The following is a 15,815-nucleotide window of genomic DNA, read 5'->3' on the forward strand; positions in this document are numbered from 1 at the left end:
CAAATTCAAACCCCACATCAATGCGGTACTATAACGGCGCGCGCGCACTTAAATTTGTATATTACATGTGATTCGCTCTAAAAATAGAGGCGGAGAAAAGATAAAGAAAAATAAGGCAATAAATTAAGTGTGAAAGAAATATATGTATAAATATATGCATAAATTTATAAAAGGAACCGCGCCTGTAATAGGTACTATGATTTTTAGAAACATTAACAAAACAGTTGGTTTGTTAATTTATGATATTTGAATACACTACTAGTGGTGGATTACTATCAGTTATTACAATTTTGTGTGTATCTCGGTGTTAAATGTTTGGAAGTTGGAAGGTGAGGATAATACTAAAACTTCCGACAAAGTAAGACTAAAAAAACATTTCAGAGGTGCGCTGGTGGTGAAAAGCAATTATATTTTGATATAATAATTGTATAAATAGGACGATGCCATTAAAAAATGATGATTTTGAATTAATAGCTCAAGTACTGTCTAAAAGTCCACTAGTACATAGATCAGATATATTATATGAAAAATTAAGTGATGGACTAGACTACTGTATATTCAACAGTGAAGCAGTTAAAAATACGTTTTTTCTTAGTTTAGTGGTAAACGTTGGTAGTATTCACGAGGATGATAATGAAAGAGGATTAGCAAATTTCATACAAAATTTAACGCTTACTGAATTGAACGATAAATTATCAAATATTCGTTCAGATCATATATTAAATATAACTTCTTCAACAGATTTTCACTGCACAATTCATAATATAGTGAATGAGTTAAATTCTGATTCAATGAATGATCCAGAGAAAAGAGAAACATTTTTTGATGTATTGGGGAAGTTTTTGGAGTGTGTATATAAATTTCAGAGCAATTTAATGTTGTATTCTGACTCATTTTTGGGTAAGATAGAATCTATAAAAAACAAAACACTAAGTAATATACAGGAAACGAATGATTCTGTTGCTAATATAATAGAAAGAAAGATATTTTCCCAATTTCATGGAAATACAATACTTCCAAAGAGGTGGCCTATAGGCGAATGTTCGACAGTGGAAAGCTTTACAATATCAAATATGTTAAAGTTTCTACAAAAATGGTATCTCCCAAGCAATATGTGTTTATTTATAGTGGGAGATATACCTGTATCTAATAAATTACTTGCTACACATTTATCTACATTTATTTCAGATTTGAATTGTAGAAATACTGATGCAAATGATACGAAATTAAATAGCGAATTTAATAGTAAATGTAATATATTTTCAGTTAACAATAGAATAGGATACAAAGGTATAATTGATAGAATAAGTTTAAAAAGTAAAAACAACGTTCCGCAAAAAGATTTAAACTTTGAAAAAGAGTTGTTATATCAACACGAATCTATAGAACAAATATCTATTTCGATAGGAATTAAACTAGACATATGCCCTTTATTGGACGAGGGTGAGATATTTTACAATGCTGTCGATACAATAATTTCAAATTTAATACATTCAAAATTACTTGGTAATTTAGATAACAGTATAAAAAGTAAGACTTCAATTTCGTGGGATTTTTACAACTCAGCAAGGGAGAATTGTGGCTGGAATACATTCTCGATAGTAACGGACGAGGGTAACTGGAAAAATGTTTTAAAGTCCAGCATTCAAGAAATAAGAAATGTCTGTAATAAGGAAATGACGAAAGAGGAGTTTGACGAAGTCGTTTTGATAACCATATCTGACTATAAGAAAGCAGCTGAAGACGAATATTGTGAGGATCCTAAATTGGTTTTGGATGGATTAATAGACGATTGGCTATGTGGCAGTATACCTATAAGTAAAAAACAAGAATATCAATTGTTTTGCAAGATACTTGATTACATTAATCCAAATATAATAAAGAATAGATGCAATTATTTATTTGGCCATATATTAAATTATTTTACACTTCGAAACGAAAATTTTTCAGTAAATTCAGCATGTATATTTGTAAGCAAGCCATCAACACTCAACTCAGAGTCGTGTGATGGAATTGAGAATTCTTTGACATTTTCCAACTCTGGTGTTAGTAATAAGGCGAATAAATGTGATAAATTTATGGATTTATTACTTTGTGAGCTTAAAAAATGTATTAATTGTGATTTAAAGGAGAGTAATAAAGGTGAGCAAATTACTTTTAAAAGCACAGAATTATTTAGCAATACACTTTATAATGAAAATGAATATTATATCAAAAACAGGCTTATTGATGAAAAAGATTTTGGAATTTGGGATGCTTTCAAAGCTTCTGCTTTTATTGCTTTTGAAAAATTAATCGATAAGTTTAGAGTCAGCCTTTCAATGATTTCATTTGACGAGGAAAATATTACTCCTGAAAATTTAGCAACCTTAAATGGCTGCTATTCAGTAAAACAATTGGACAAGATTGCAGAAAGAATATCTTGTACTCGTGAAGAGAGTGACTGCAGTAATTGTAACAATGGAAACATGAGCACCAACTCTGAGTTTCAGGAACTACATGGAGATATTTGTGATTTAGGCTTGGTTGATGAAGATGCGGAAATAAGCCAATAGACTTACAAATGTTTTTTTTGTAAACAACGCAATAAAATAAATACAAAGTTATCAAACTGAGTCTTTTCTTTATTTCTCACCACAAATACAATTCATTTGTTTTAATATTTATGCATATTTTAAATGTGTATTATTCTGAGTTTTTTTAGTAGTAACTATTGTAAATAATTAACGAAAGTAATGACATTGGCAGTACCCATATTTCAAAATTTTTTAGTTTAAAATGGCAAAACTAAGTTGGAAATAGTCAGGTTTAGTATATAAAACAATTTTGGTAGAATTCGATTATTAGTCATTTAGTAGTGATTAAATACGTACATATAAGTGCGAAAGTAGTTGACAAATACTAAACCAATTGTATGAAATTTGATTTTAGATCAAAAAGACACAACCTTTAATTTATTCTAGTTTGTGTATGTTTTTTGTGTTTAAAGAAAACAGGATACATTTACTCCAACGTATTTTTCCGACACAATGGATGCCTTGAGTTTGAACGCATTGCAATTGAAGTTACTTATTCTTATCCTGGCTTCAAAATCCATAATTTTTTTATTTAGCAAATTACCGAATCCATTAATTTTGAATTTGCTTTTACTTAATTTTTCTAAATACAAAATTGTGTCAGTATTCGTCTCCTCCAATATAATCCACTGATTGTTAAACCATCTTGAAGGAAATGTCTTGTCACTATTCACAATAAATGTGTAAATATTTACAAATAATATGTTAATATTGTCTATATTTTGTTTATTAAAATTTGCATGGATATTGAATAAAGGGACATCTTGAATAAACTCCATTATATCTTGAAGCAAATTACGATTATCTAAATTACCAAAAGTTTTATGAATACTAATTTCATTGGTAACTTTAACCTTGCGAATGAATTCGTAAATACAGTCTAAATTTTGGTTTGCTATGTCATCTTTGATGCATTCATATCCAGGAAATTGATAAAAAGGAGTAATAAATGGATTTAATTTCTGTTCTAAACATTCAAGAACCAGTATTGTTGAATTAAAAGCGGAAGCGGAAAAATGATTTCCGAACTTATTTAAATATATAAAGGAGTGAAGTATTCTTGGTGCCTGTTCAAGTATTAAATTAATATCATTAATGAAATCAACAATCGGAACTGGAATTGAAAATAAGTAATATTGAAGAAGAATAAAGACTTTCTGATGAGGACTTGACATTTGTTCACAAGGAAGTTTGCCTAATGGACATTTTTCTAACATTTTATTGCATACAATATCCTCATTGTGTCTTACAGGATGTTGTTCAAATTCTGATGATAATGATAAAATAGCTAATACTTCTATCCAAGAAACCTTTGATACTATTCTATTAACGTCATCATTCTTAAGTCCTCTTTTTTTCTTCAAAAAATCATTCATTTTCGACACTGTTGAACACTTAATATAGAAAAACGATGCTATTTGACCTATTACTGTCGGATTCAAGCATAATTGCATTGTAAATTCAGATTTATGTTTGAATTCAGATTTTGATTTGCATTCAAGTTTAGATTTACCTTGTTTACATAATTCAATGTAACTATCTTTATCGTAATTAATTTGACTTTCTATTCCACCAAGTTCAAAATTGTTATTTGAAAGTGCAGCTAATTTAAGTCTTGATTTAGAGTACAAAGTGCTCCATCTCCTTTCGCTATAGGATAAAAAAGATGAGGATAAGTTGTTTTTAGAGGTAATCAGGTCTGGACTTACTTCTTCATTTGAAATGAATATACAACCAAGTCCAACTAAAGTCTCGATAACTTCTTTAATCAGCTTTTCTAAAATGTAAACAACGGTTTGATTCGTAAATTTGCATGAAAGAGAAGAGCTTATGTCCTCATCTTGGAATATACTGGGGTCATAGTATGCAGGATTTGATATAACTCTTCTTAAAAAAAAAGAATTTGAAAGGAAACATAGAGCGTCAATAAAGGTTAGTATTGAATGAGAAGCCACTTCAGCGTTTATTATTTCAACTAAAGAATTGATATTGTAACAAGATTCCAAAGGAAGAGAGTCATACAAAAATCTTTTGTAAAACTGTTTTTTAGAATCTAGTGTTAATATACAGGCGGTACAGATCGAGTCAAATTGTGGTCTTCCAGCTCTCCCAATCATCTGCAAAACGTCCGTAATTGGATAATCAATATATTGGCCAAGTTTACCATCATAATATTCAGTCCCCTTTATAATTGAAAGGTGAGCAGGAAAATTTACTCCCCAAGCAAGTGTTGAAGTGGCAACAACTATCTGAATTTCACCATTTAGAAATAAACTCTCAACTATTTCCCTATCTGAATCTACGAGTCCAGCATGATGAATTCCGATACCAAACTCTAGTGTATGTCTGAGTGATTTGTCGTCTACGAATTCTATTTTTTTTTTATAATCTTCAATGTTAAACTTTTTATTGCTTTCTGTGTTATTTAAAAATTTATATGGATCACCATCACAAAAACATAAACGAGATAATGATAATGCCGTCTCTCTTGTTTGTCTTCTAGATGCCACAAATATAATTACTGGTTTTTTCGGAGAATGACAAAGTATTTTGTTGTAAATAGGTTTATTCATAGTGCCCATTCTAGGACAGTAATTTTTCTCCTGAAAACCAGATATATATACAGTGCACGGAACAGGTCTTATAGATGGAGAAAAGTTATAGTACCCTGATGGCCCTACTTCCAGCCAAGATGAAAGCTCCTTTGAATTTAACAATGGTGTGGAAAGTGAAATAGTTCTTATTAAATCATTTTTATTTTGTTTTGAAATAATTTTTGATATATATTTTGTCTTGCATATTAATGTTTCCATTACATAACCTCTTTGATCTTGTCCTATTAAATGAATTTCGTCAAATATAACTAGTTTTATTTGTCTAACAAAATTCCTCGAGTCTATAAACCACTTTCTTGTGATGCTTTCCCATTTTTCAGGAGTAGTTATGATTAAGAATGCATTGTTCAGCTCACCTAAAGAACATTTTGAACTTCCAGTAAGCAAAACTACTTTTAATTGAAAAATTTCCATAAATAGCTTATTCCATTCTAAAAATCTTTCTTTTGCAAGAGATTTTAGAGGAGCTATATAAACTATTTTAGGAATTCCATTTTTGAAGCATTGTTTACTTTCATTTGTTAAAAGTGAATCAAAGTGATTCTTTATTATTTTATAAATAGCGATTTCAGCAATCATTGTCTTTCCAGAGCCAGTGGGAGCACCTAAAAATATATTCTCATTTGTGTGAAATAAAACGTGAAAAAGTTGAGACTGTATTGGGTTTAAGTAATATACACCTTTACTTTTATAATAAGTTTCGATATTAATGTTCATTAACGAAGAAACAGGTATTGGCGTCACATTTAATAGTTTTGTTACTTCTGGAATGTCTGATAAACCTAGTGAATTATTATCTTTAAAACCTGAATTTTCATGGCAAACAAAGTCGTTTTTTATTTGACTTAATGATAAAAAAGCCTCCAATGAAGAACGAAGGTTGACCTCGGAAGAATACTCCAAACCAACCCATTTATCAGAAACCAAATTTATATTCAGATAATAGGGAATGTTTTCGTCTGGTATAGGTATTAAGTCAGATATGAACATTAATTTATTCATGTTGTTTTTGCCCACTTGAATAATTTGTAGGTAAAGTAATGTTCCATCATTTGGATTTGATATCCAGAGATAAAATTTTTCCTTATCGCCATTCCATTTCTCTGTCCATTTCCAATTAGGAAAAAGTTTGATTCCCAGTTTTCCCACTTTGTTTGTAATAGGGGATAAAAAAACTTCCTTAAACGAAACATATGGAACGTAACTAATGTGATCAAATATTTTAGCGGCGTCTGAATATACAATTCCCTTCAGTTCAACAAAAGATAGGTCTTTTATTAAATCCCAAGTTGAATAGTATTTTTCTAGTTTAACAATTGAATTGAATTTAAGAGAACCCTTAAAAATATTATCATGACTATCACTAGGATAAGACATCTTATTTAAACAATTGTGGTAAACAAAATGTCGAAGTATCGAGTGCGTGTAAAAAACCCTGCATTCAAGCATTTTGGACCACTCTAATATTCTGTGTATTCTCTCACAAGCTCCAAAGCCAATTAATTGTATCAATTCAAATACGTATCTCAGTATTCTAATACCATTTTGAGATATGTATATTCTGTCCATCATTAATGTAGGAGTTTTAATATTCATTCTTAGTGCATATGTAATTAACAAAATAGCAACTTTAGTACTTATTTTGTCCAAATTGATATCTTTGTTATTTTTTGATATAACAGAAGATACAAAAGGATCAGTAACTATTTCCTCCAATTCATCAATTTCTTCTTCCCTAACACTCATTCCAGAAAATTCACTAGCCTCACCTATCATTTCCAATATATCAAAGTCACTTTTTAAATGATGATTATCTAATTCAATTTCAGTGCTTTCACCAATAGATTCAAGCCTCTTTCTAAAAATATTAGCTGTATTAAAGTCTATATAATATTTAGATGCCAATCTTCCGTAATTTGTTGGACTTACATCATCTCTTAAATTATTGTATTTAATTAATTTCGATTGGTATAAAAGGGACAATGATGATCTAACAAGAGAGAAGCTATAACTTATCAAATTTTTATCTTTTTCAAATTCATCAGCTGTAATTCCGTAGTTAATTGGTGATGCTCTCGCTCTTGTTATCAAAAAGGTATATTGTAACCACTTAAAAGCCTCATTTACATTTAATATTGAACCCCTAGATATTTCAGAATTTAATAAGTTACATAAATTTGATTCATTTGATAATTGAGATTCTATTGGCAACTGGAATGTTAATTTCCTTAGGTAGCTTCTTACTTTATTGCTTGTAGTTATTAAATAGGCAGATCCCAAATTCTCGTACTGTGGTCTGCCTGCTCTTCCAAATATTTGTAGTATATCCAAAACTCCTAAATCTCTAAATTGGCCTTTTTTACTATCGTAAACATTGGTTCCCTTTATAATAACATGCCTGGCTGGAAGATTTACTCCCCAAGCAAGTGTTGCTGTTGAAACAAGAACTTTGATGTGTCCACTCATAAAGAGCGACTCCGATAATCTTCTTTGATCTAACAACAAACCTGCATGGTGTATTCCCAATCCAAGCCTATATAGTTTTCTTATTTCCGAATTGCGACTCTCTTTTAACATTCTCAAATAGTATCCAACTGAACGACCTGATGCATCCCCTTTGGAAGACAAGTCGGTTTCTATGTTTTCATGAAATTCATCATTCAAATTGAGATCAAAATCAGAGCCATTATTCAATAACTCATTCAAACGATTCTCAAAATATCTCGCCGTTATCAAAGTATCATTTCTAGAGTGTACAAATATTATCACCTGCTCATTTTTTTTAATGCACTCAGATGCTATTTCAAAGGTTATATGATTATACATTTCAGGTAAACTACCTATTATTGGTTCATTACTACCATAGTTTTTTTCAGAAATAATATTCTTACTTGTATCATTCAACAACTTTTTATCATTTTTAACGTTATTATTCGAATTATTTGTTGCTTTTTTTTTCTTATCAAAAATCTGCATATTACGATAGTGTCTCTCCTCTTTAATTATTTTTGAATTTTCCTGAATTGTTTTCTCAAACACACCTATTATTGTCTTTTCTAATGGAGTGGGTCTGAAATATTCAGAGAAAAAGTACGAATCTTCTTTATTCACATTTAGAAAAGAAGAAAAGTCTTCACAATTTGGCAACGTTGCTGATAAACCTATTATTCTTATTGTTTTTTGGGTTATACCCATATTATATAATATTCTAGATACAACTGCTTCTACTGAAGGACCCCGATCATCTCCCAACATATGTATCTCATCTATTATTATACACTCCAGTATATCCAATAAGCCATTGTTTCCCGTATAATTGTTAAATGAATTTGATCTTGTTAATATATCAAATTTTTCTGGAACTGTTACTAATATATGATTGTTGTCTATCTGTTCTCTTGTTACTGATTCATCGGATGTTATATCTATAACCTTTATGTTCAGTTCCTTTAAACTCTCCCTATATTTTCTAGATATTTCATAAACTAGAGATTTCATTGGTGCAAGATAAACTACTTTGAATTTTCTTGGATCGGGTGGGGTAAAAGATTCGGATTTAGGATTTTTATTTAGACATTTTCCCGTTATTTGGTTAAGTCCATTCATACCCAAGTGGCAATATATAGATCTTAATATTGCTAATAATGCTATATTTGTTTTACCAGATCCTGTTGGTGCTGCAACTAAAACATTTCTATTTGAGAGATATACTGAATCAAATACTTTTGATTGAACATAATTAAAGTTTTTAATGTTCCTAAAAACGGACACAAACATACTATTAAGCACAGTTATTGGTACTAATCTTGATTTAATTTCGTTGCTTATTGAATCAGGTATTATATTTGGTGGAATGTAAATTTTTTCGTATTTATCGTTCTTACTGTATTCTATTTCAGAACGGCTTCCAGATTCACTCTTATCATAGTTCTTTATCTCATCCTCAATATTAGTATCATTTTTGCTTACGCCATTTAACTCATATATATTCGAATTTTTATCTTCATTTTTGTTTATAGAAAATATACCACTTAACAATTTAGTAATATTCTCTCTTGAAACCACTCTAGTTCCAAAGTAATTCTTTTTTAAACGAGCCGATTCCTTGGACAAACTTTTTATATTCTCTAGTATTATACTATTCAAAAACATACTCTCTTCTCCAAATAAATCTATTAAATCTGAAATGAAATTATTTATTCCATTTTCCAGTTCATCAATAGGTCTAAATAGTACCACAAAAAATTCTTCCAATAAATTCTTCGATATTTCATTAATTTTATTTTCACCTTCACCTGTACCGTCAGAATTTGATAATTTTTCTGATATCCTCATTACCTCGTTTAATATCACACTAATATGTGAATAGTCACTAAAAACTATATCTTGACTGTAATTTTCATCCATTTTAAGTGCAGCTAAACTTATTATCTACATATATTTTGTGTTGTGTGTTTGTGTATAATACCACATAAAAATAATATTGTATTTTATATATTGCTGTATTTTGTAATGAACTTTGTTGTAATACGAACAATTCTCAAGTAAAGTACATGTTCACTTTTCCTTTTGTTTGGTTCTTCAGAGGAAGTATCAGAATAGTTGAATTACTAACTTTTATCCATTATTTTAAAGTAAATACAAATTTATATTATTTATTATTCATTTAATACATTTCCTTCTTTCAATACTAAATTATTTATATATATTTGGCCAAACCGCTCCTTGTTCTTTTTCACAATACAAATAGAAAAGGAAGACCAAATAATTATTATGGGATAACCACGTTAATTATATGTGTGATCAAAAAGGATAAGCACATAATTAACTAAAACATAAACATCGAATTTATATTTTAAAAGACTTTACTTAAAATCTAACAGTGTGGGATACTTTATTTTTTTATTATATACGTGGAATTGATGAGTAAAATAAATAATGTTGATTTGTTTCTTACACAAGACCCACTATTCCGTTTTTGATCAATAATAAAATTATAGATAATTGCATAAACTATTACAATTTCCTATTTATATATAATTGTCACTGTAATTTTGGTCAAAATTTACAATTGAATATTTATAAACAGAAGTTACGCGGTAAAATGTAATAATAAACTTGTAGTTTAATTAGGAAATAAATAAATAAAAGGAACTATATAGCGAGACAATTTGCAAAATCATTATTAATAGTTATTAACGCCTTTATTTATATTTAATAAACAAGTAAATAACGCACATAATTAAATTGTGAACAAGATTATCCTGAATTTCCTTTTTATGTGTGTCATAATATAAACACTCCTCTTTAAAGGAGAAGGGCCAAAACATTCACAGGCAAATTATATACATAATATAGGAAAATATTGTGATATTTCAAATATTATCGGTACTTTCATAAATGACAGTTATTGGGATAGTGTGTAGTGAATTGTTTTAAATAGACAAAATTATATGCGTATTTAACAGAAAATTCGGTTTCAAAATAATCAAACTGGTAGATTGTGAAAATAACTGTGCTGAGGATAACGATGGTATTTGTTCATATATTAAAAAATGTGTTTTTGTTCTGTTAAAAACGGGAATGAAGCATCAGAAGCATTGAATGAAAAAAATAGAAAAAAGAATAGAACATGTATTCCAAATAGTGACTTCTGATTACAAAAATAATTATTTGATATCAACTACAAGTAGAGATATTGAATTCAATGTGTTATCGAACACTTTTTTTATTAGCATAGCAATTGACATATCATTATTATCTGTATTATCTATAAAACTAGAACTTAGTGGCGAAAAGGAAAACTGCGGATACAGTATACAAAATCTACTATGTAATAATAGCGATAGTACAAGTAAAGAAAATACACTGGATGTATTGCTATATATATTAAAACAAGAAAATAATGAAAAAGTGTGATATAATTAAATTAATAAGAAAATCAGATATATGTATCCATTATATTGAAAGCTTAGATGATTTGGAACGGCAAATTTGTGATATTAAACCAAATACCCTAGATTCAAGACCTAATTGGGACGAATATTTTATGAAAATATCAATATTAACTTCATTACGTTCTAATTGAATTTCCAGAAAAAGTGGGATGTGTTATTGTTAAAGGTAATAAAATTATAAGCACGGGTTATAATGGTGCACCAAATAATGTAACTAATTGTTTTAAATGTGGCTGTAGTAGATGTACATATCCACATAAAAAAGGTTTATCATTAGAAACATGCATGCATGCATGCGGAAACAAATTCTATGTTATTTGCTGGTATTGAAAGATGCATAGGAGCAACTATGTACATAGATTTAATACCGTGTACGTCATGTTCAAAAAGTATCATACAATGTGGCATTGTTAGAGTTGTATATTTGTCCGAGTATTCAATTCAAAATAATTTTTCTGTAATAAAACTTCTTAAAGGGGCGAATATTCAAGTTGAAAAAATAAATTGCAACAAGTTAGGCGTTTCATATTAACATTTTCATTGAAAAAGAAAAATTAATGCCACCATTGTTTTTAATGTAATAATAAAATTTATTGGTAACGGTATTTCTTTGAATAATATTTATCATTACTATACTATATGTTAAAATTGAATAGGAAATAATAAAAAACTATGAATTTTTTAAGAAAAACGTAAATATTTTAGTATTAAAATAATAAAATTAAGTAATAATAGTGTTTTTTTTCTATAGAACAAGAGAAACTATTTAATATTCAAAATATATTATATTTTTTATGTTATTCTGGAAAATCTATTTCATTCTGAAAAACAGAATGATTTATCTTAACCTGATCTTCATGACTTTCGTTATTGTCATTAATATTGTCTTTTTTATCGCTACTTGTCTTTATTTCACCATTCTTATTTTCACCCTCAACGTCATCATTTTCACACTTATCTTGTTCGCATTCTTCATTGTCATTCAAACGCTCAGATTCTCTAATATATAAGGCTTCGTCAGGAAGTTCATCATCATCCAAGAATACATCTTGATCAAATTCGTATGTTTCTCCATAAGCAGCATTCTCATCGTCAACGAATAGAGACGGATCATAAACAAACAAGTCACGACCCGACATTTGTTGTTTACCCAATTTAGCAGCCTCTGCCTTAGCTCTTTCCTCTTCTTCTTTTCTTTTTTTCCACTCCATAAATGTTTCAAAGGTAACAGGGGTGCCTGGCCCCGGCAATTCAAGTCTTTCTCTTTCAATTCTCTCTTCTAATGTCTCTTCATCCTCACCCAAATCACCAATATCATCGCTCTCAACTTCTTTAATTACATAACCTTTAGGGAGGCAGTGACGATATTTACATGCATCACCTCCTTCTGGACACACCCAAAACCAACCATATTGTTTCTTTTCAACAGCTGACAAGAAATGCTTACAAATGATGTCTGTACTGAAAACTGTCGGTTCGGTGGTTATTGGTGCTGTTTTTTTGGAACTAGAGTTATTTTTCTGATCACGTTGATCTATATACAAATCTATTTTCTGTTCTGCCTTAATTGTTGTTGGATCTACCTTTTTTGCATCCTCTGCAGATACTTTCTTTATATTTTCTGTGCCTTTAAATAATGCTGCTAATAGTGCTTGTTGTTGAGCTTGTTTTTTTTTTTCCTCTTTGGCTTGAGCTGCTCTCAACTCTTGGTTAGCCTGACCTCCCTTTGAATTGTTTATTTGAGAAGTAACCGACTTTATATATTTCTGTACAGTCTTGCTTTTATTCTTGTTTTTCAAACCAAAAGTCTTGTCTTCTATAATTTTTTGCTTTTGTCTTTCTAGTGCTTTTTGTTGGCATCTTTCCTGTTTACTCTGATTTTTGGGTGGCATTTTAAAATTCTATTTCATACCTCTTTAAAGCAAAAACAATAATTATTATTTAAATACCTTTATTTCTGATCGCCTTTTTTTTCCCTCGTTACTTTCATCCTTTTTTTACAGCTTTCAATACAACAGACAGTTTTCCCGCCAGTCAAAAGAATATTTACCAATTTCAAATGAAAAGCACAGATTTACACCAACTAACAACTAAATGAAAAAAGCGAGACACATAGTAAACAGTACATATTGGAAATTCAAGGCAAAGATAATAGACTTGACCTAGTAAAAATTAAAATTAAATATTGGTAAATTTTCACAAAAAAAGAAAAATCATTCACGAAAATATTAAACACTAAAATAACACATAAATAAGAATGCAGTCTATACAAACCGCATGTTTTGGAAAAATAAGAGCAATATGAATTACTTTGGAAATTATTTATTGGTTCAGGAGTTTGTTTAGATTGTATTTGAAGTACTTGCAGTAATTATTTAGGATAGACATCCCACATATATGTCTTATAATCTCTACAATAACAGCTTTGTCAGGTTCATTCAAATTGACCGGGTATATTCTTTTCCTGCTTAGATAATTAAGGTTATCTTCGGGACCCCATATTAATTCAGTAAATAAATCGTATATTTCTTGCTTCTTGATTTCAGTACCACTGTATCTTGAGGAACAAAAACATGCCCAGGATACGACAGACAGAGAAGATGAATTAACGGCAATGTCATTGTCTAGACCTTGGAGAGAATCACCTAAACAATAAGCATGTTCAAAGTGAAGCTTTACAAAATCTATAGCATTTTTTTTAATATCTTCCATTTTCGCAGAGCATATCACATCTAGTGGGATTAATCTACTCACAAATCTTGATGACAGTAAAATACAGTCACCATGTGAGAAGTCATCACCATTTTCCTTTGCTTTTCCGTTATGATTGAAATCACCTTCCTCTAAGTTGACATACTTTTCTTTGTATAAAGATTTATTTGCGTCACTGCCTGACTCTGAGTTGCTGGTTTTTACATGACTGTCATAAGCCTTTTTCAATACTTTCTCAACCATTAAGGAAGGTATATCGTCCTTACAGTTAAACTTAATTAGTGAAAGGCACCTCGAAATATTGTTTATAAGTTCAAATCTACTAGATTTTTTCAATATAATACGTGATTCAAGTTCGATTTGTTCAGCTATACTCAGCTCCTTGCTGCTTTTAAAACTCAAGCCATCTGTATTATTATTGATATTACATTCCTCAGTAGACTCTGAAATTTTGCAGTCTAACTTGAAACCATTATTTACATCAGAATTAAAATAATTATCTTGGTTAAATAAATCGCTTGTCAGAATCTCAACCATTTCTCTGTATGCTGTCACGCTACGACTATTTACTGTAACAGACATCAATATGCCTTTTTTGAGAGACCTTAAATCCAATGTACCTGGCTTAGGTTCATTAGTATTTTCAACGCAGTACTTTCTTTTCTTGGACATACTTAAATACGATTTTAAAGAAACAATTTCCAAAGACAGAAACTCTATTCGCTTTTAAATGAAAATACAATACTCAAAAAATCCAAATATACGTATTTATGTTGGTTCATATATGTATATATATACATATAAATAAATATACATACATAAACTCATACACATATTACTTGTCGGACATAATGAAATTCAAAATAAGACACATTCGGCGGGAAGCCGTATTTTTATATATTATAAGGATGATAACGTAAATTACACATTCAATAAAAATAATAACCAATATATGGCCAATTTAAATAGTTAAACACCAATTAAATAAATAAACAACCATTAATTTTTTATTTAATTTTGTATTGCTACAGAGCAGTACCCCTTTCTATGTTTTGCTTTATTTCTGCTGTGTATTCACCAAAAGCTCTGTCTAGCTTCGCGTTGTATTTTTTATTATCACGATTAATATGATAAACACTCACACCTTTCTCATCCAATGAATCGAATAGAGGCTTTCTTCTCTGGTGCTTCAAATACTCTTTTATAAGAGCGTTTTTGTCCTCCTCGGTCGGGATGTGGGAAGTCCTGAGATTTTCAAATTCATCAGGATTACTATTTAGGGCTTCCATTTGCTCGTTATATTTGTCTCTATCAAATTTGATAAGTTTTTTCATCCCACTAATAACTCCTCTTTTAACACGGTTATTTCTACTTAAATTATCAAAGTCTTTCGTCTCGTATTTTGAATTTCGCCTTTGAATTCTCCATAGTTCAACATCACCATACTTATCAAATGAATTTTTCTTGGGTTTGGAAGCACCTTTAACAACTCTTAAAGCAGAATTCTCAATCACTTCTTCTCTAGACAACTTAAATAATTCGTCTAAATCCTTTAACCTTTCACTTCTAAATACCCTCATATTCAATACCATAGCTGATTGAATTTTTCTGCCTAATTCTATAACTTTCTTATTGTAAAAGCCATCATTTACAACTTTGCCCTGAAAAATAAACTTAAGAGAAGAGCTTAAAAACTCACTCTCCGGTTCATTCGCCATTTTTATCTTCCATACACTGAGAATTATTTTCTGCCACTTTAAATAGGTATTATTTTTGAATTTTGGTAAGATCCAGGCCACACTGAATTAAAATCATCAAACTATGCCTGGATATCTCCCTGTTATATTTAATATCCTATTTTTTTAACAACTCAAACTTTTCTCTTTCCTATTATGGCCGTATACCGTTAATTTACTCTTTCTATCATAGAAAAATCCAATGTTAGCGCCTATTTG

The 15,815-nt window shown here is 29.7% G+C and overlaps 7 protein-coding genes across 7 annotated transcripts; 3 read left to right on the forward strand and 4 right to left on the reverse strand.

Moving 5' to 3' along the window:
• Positions 1-440: 440 nt before the first annotated feature.
• Positions 441-2,555, forward strand: FG379_002099 (peptidase insulinase-like peptidase; the record flags this gene model as incomplete). Its single annotated transcript, XM_067327968.1, has 1 exon — positions 441-2,555. The coding sequence occupies one exon, from the start codon at positions 441-443 to the stop codon at positions 2,553-2,555; it is 2,115 nt and encodes a 704-aa protein (XP_067183507.1).
• A 428-nt stretch (positions 2,556-2,983) lies between these two features.
• On the reverse strand, positions 2,984-9,598 carry FG379_002100 (U5 small nuclear ribonucleoprotein helicase; the record flags this gene model as incomplete). The annotated part of the gene is made up of 1 exon (XM_067327969.1): positions 2,984-9,598. One exon carries the CDS (start codon positions 9,596-9,598, stop codon positions 2,984-2,986), a length of 6,615 nt encoding a protein of 2,204 aa, XP_067183508.1.
• Positions 9,599-10,795: 1,197 nt separating this feature from the next.
• FG379_002101 (dCMP deaminase) lies at positions 10,796-11,110 on the forward strand (the record flags this gene model as incomplete). Its single annotated transcript, XM_067327970.1, has 1 exon — positions 10,796-11,110. One exon carries the CDS (start codon positions 10,796-10,798, stop codon positions 11,108-11,110), a length of 315 nt encoding a protein of 104 aa, XP_067183509.1.
• A 327-nt stretch (positions 11,111-11,437) lies between these two features.
• On the forward strand, positions 11,438-11,680 carry FG379_002102 (uncharacterized protein; the record flags this gene model as incomplete). Its single annotated transcript, XM_067327971.1, has 1 exon — positions 11,438-11,680. One exon carries the CDS (start codon positions 11,438-11,440, stop codon positions 11,678-11,680), a length of 243 nt encoding a protein of 80 aa, XP_067183510.1.
• A 265-nt stretch (positions 11,681-11,945) lies between these two features.
• Positions 11,946-13,040, reverse strand: FG379_002103 (uncharacterized protein; the record flags this gene model as incomplete). Its single annotated transcript, XM_067327972.1, has 1 exon — positions 11,946-13,040. One exon carries the CDS (start codon positions 13,038-13,040, stop codon positions 11,946-11,948), a length of 1,095 nt encoding a protein of 364 aa, XP_067183511.1.
• A 430-nt stretch (positions 13,041-13,470) lies between these two features.
• Positions 13,471-14,532, reverse strand: FG379_002104 (uncharacterized protein; the record flags this gene model as incomplete). Its single annotated transcript, XM_067327973.1, has 1 exon — positions 13,471-14,532. One exon carries the CDS (start codon positions 14,530-14,532, stop codon positions 13,471-13,473), a length of 1,062 nt encoding a protein of 353 aa, XP_067183512.1.
• Positions 14,533-14,885: 353 nt separating this feature from the next.
• FG379_002105 (uncharacterized protein) lies at positions 14,886-15,578 on the reverse strand (the record flags this gene model as incomplete). The annotated part of the gene is made up of 1 exon (XM_067327974.1): positions 14,886-15,578. One exon carries the CDS (start codon positions 15,576-15,578, stop codon positions 14,886-14,888), a length of 693 nt encoding a protein of 230 aa, XP_067183513.1.
• Between the last annotated feature and the right edge of the window lie 237 nt (positions 15,579-15,815).

Source organism: Cryptosporidium bovis, assembly GCF_009768925.1.
Source record: "Cryptosporidium bovis isolate 45015 chromosome Unknown contig_3, whole genome shotgun sequence".
Lineage (NCBI taxonomy): Eukaryota > Apicomplexa > Conoidasida > Eucoccidiorida > Cryptosporidiidae > Cryptosporidium > Cryptosporidium bovis.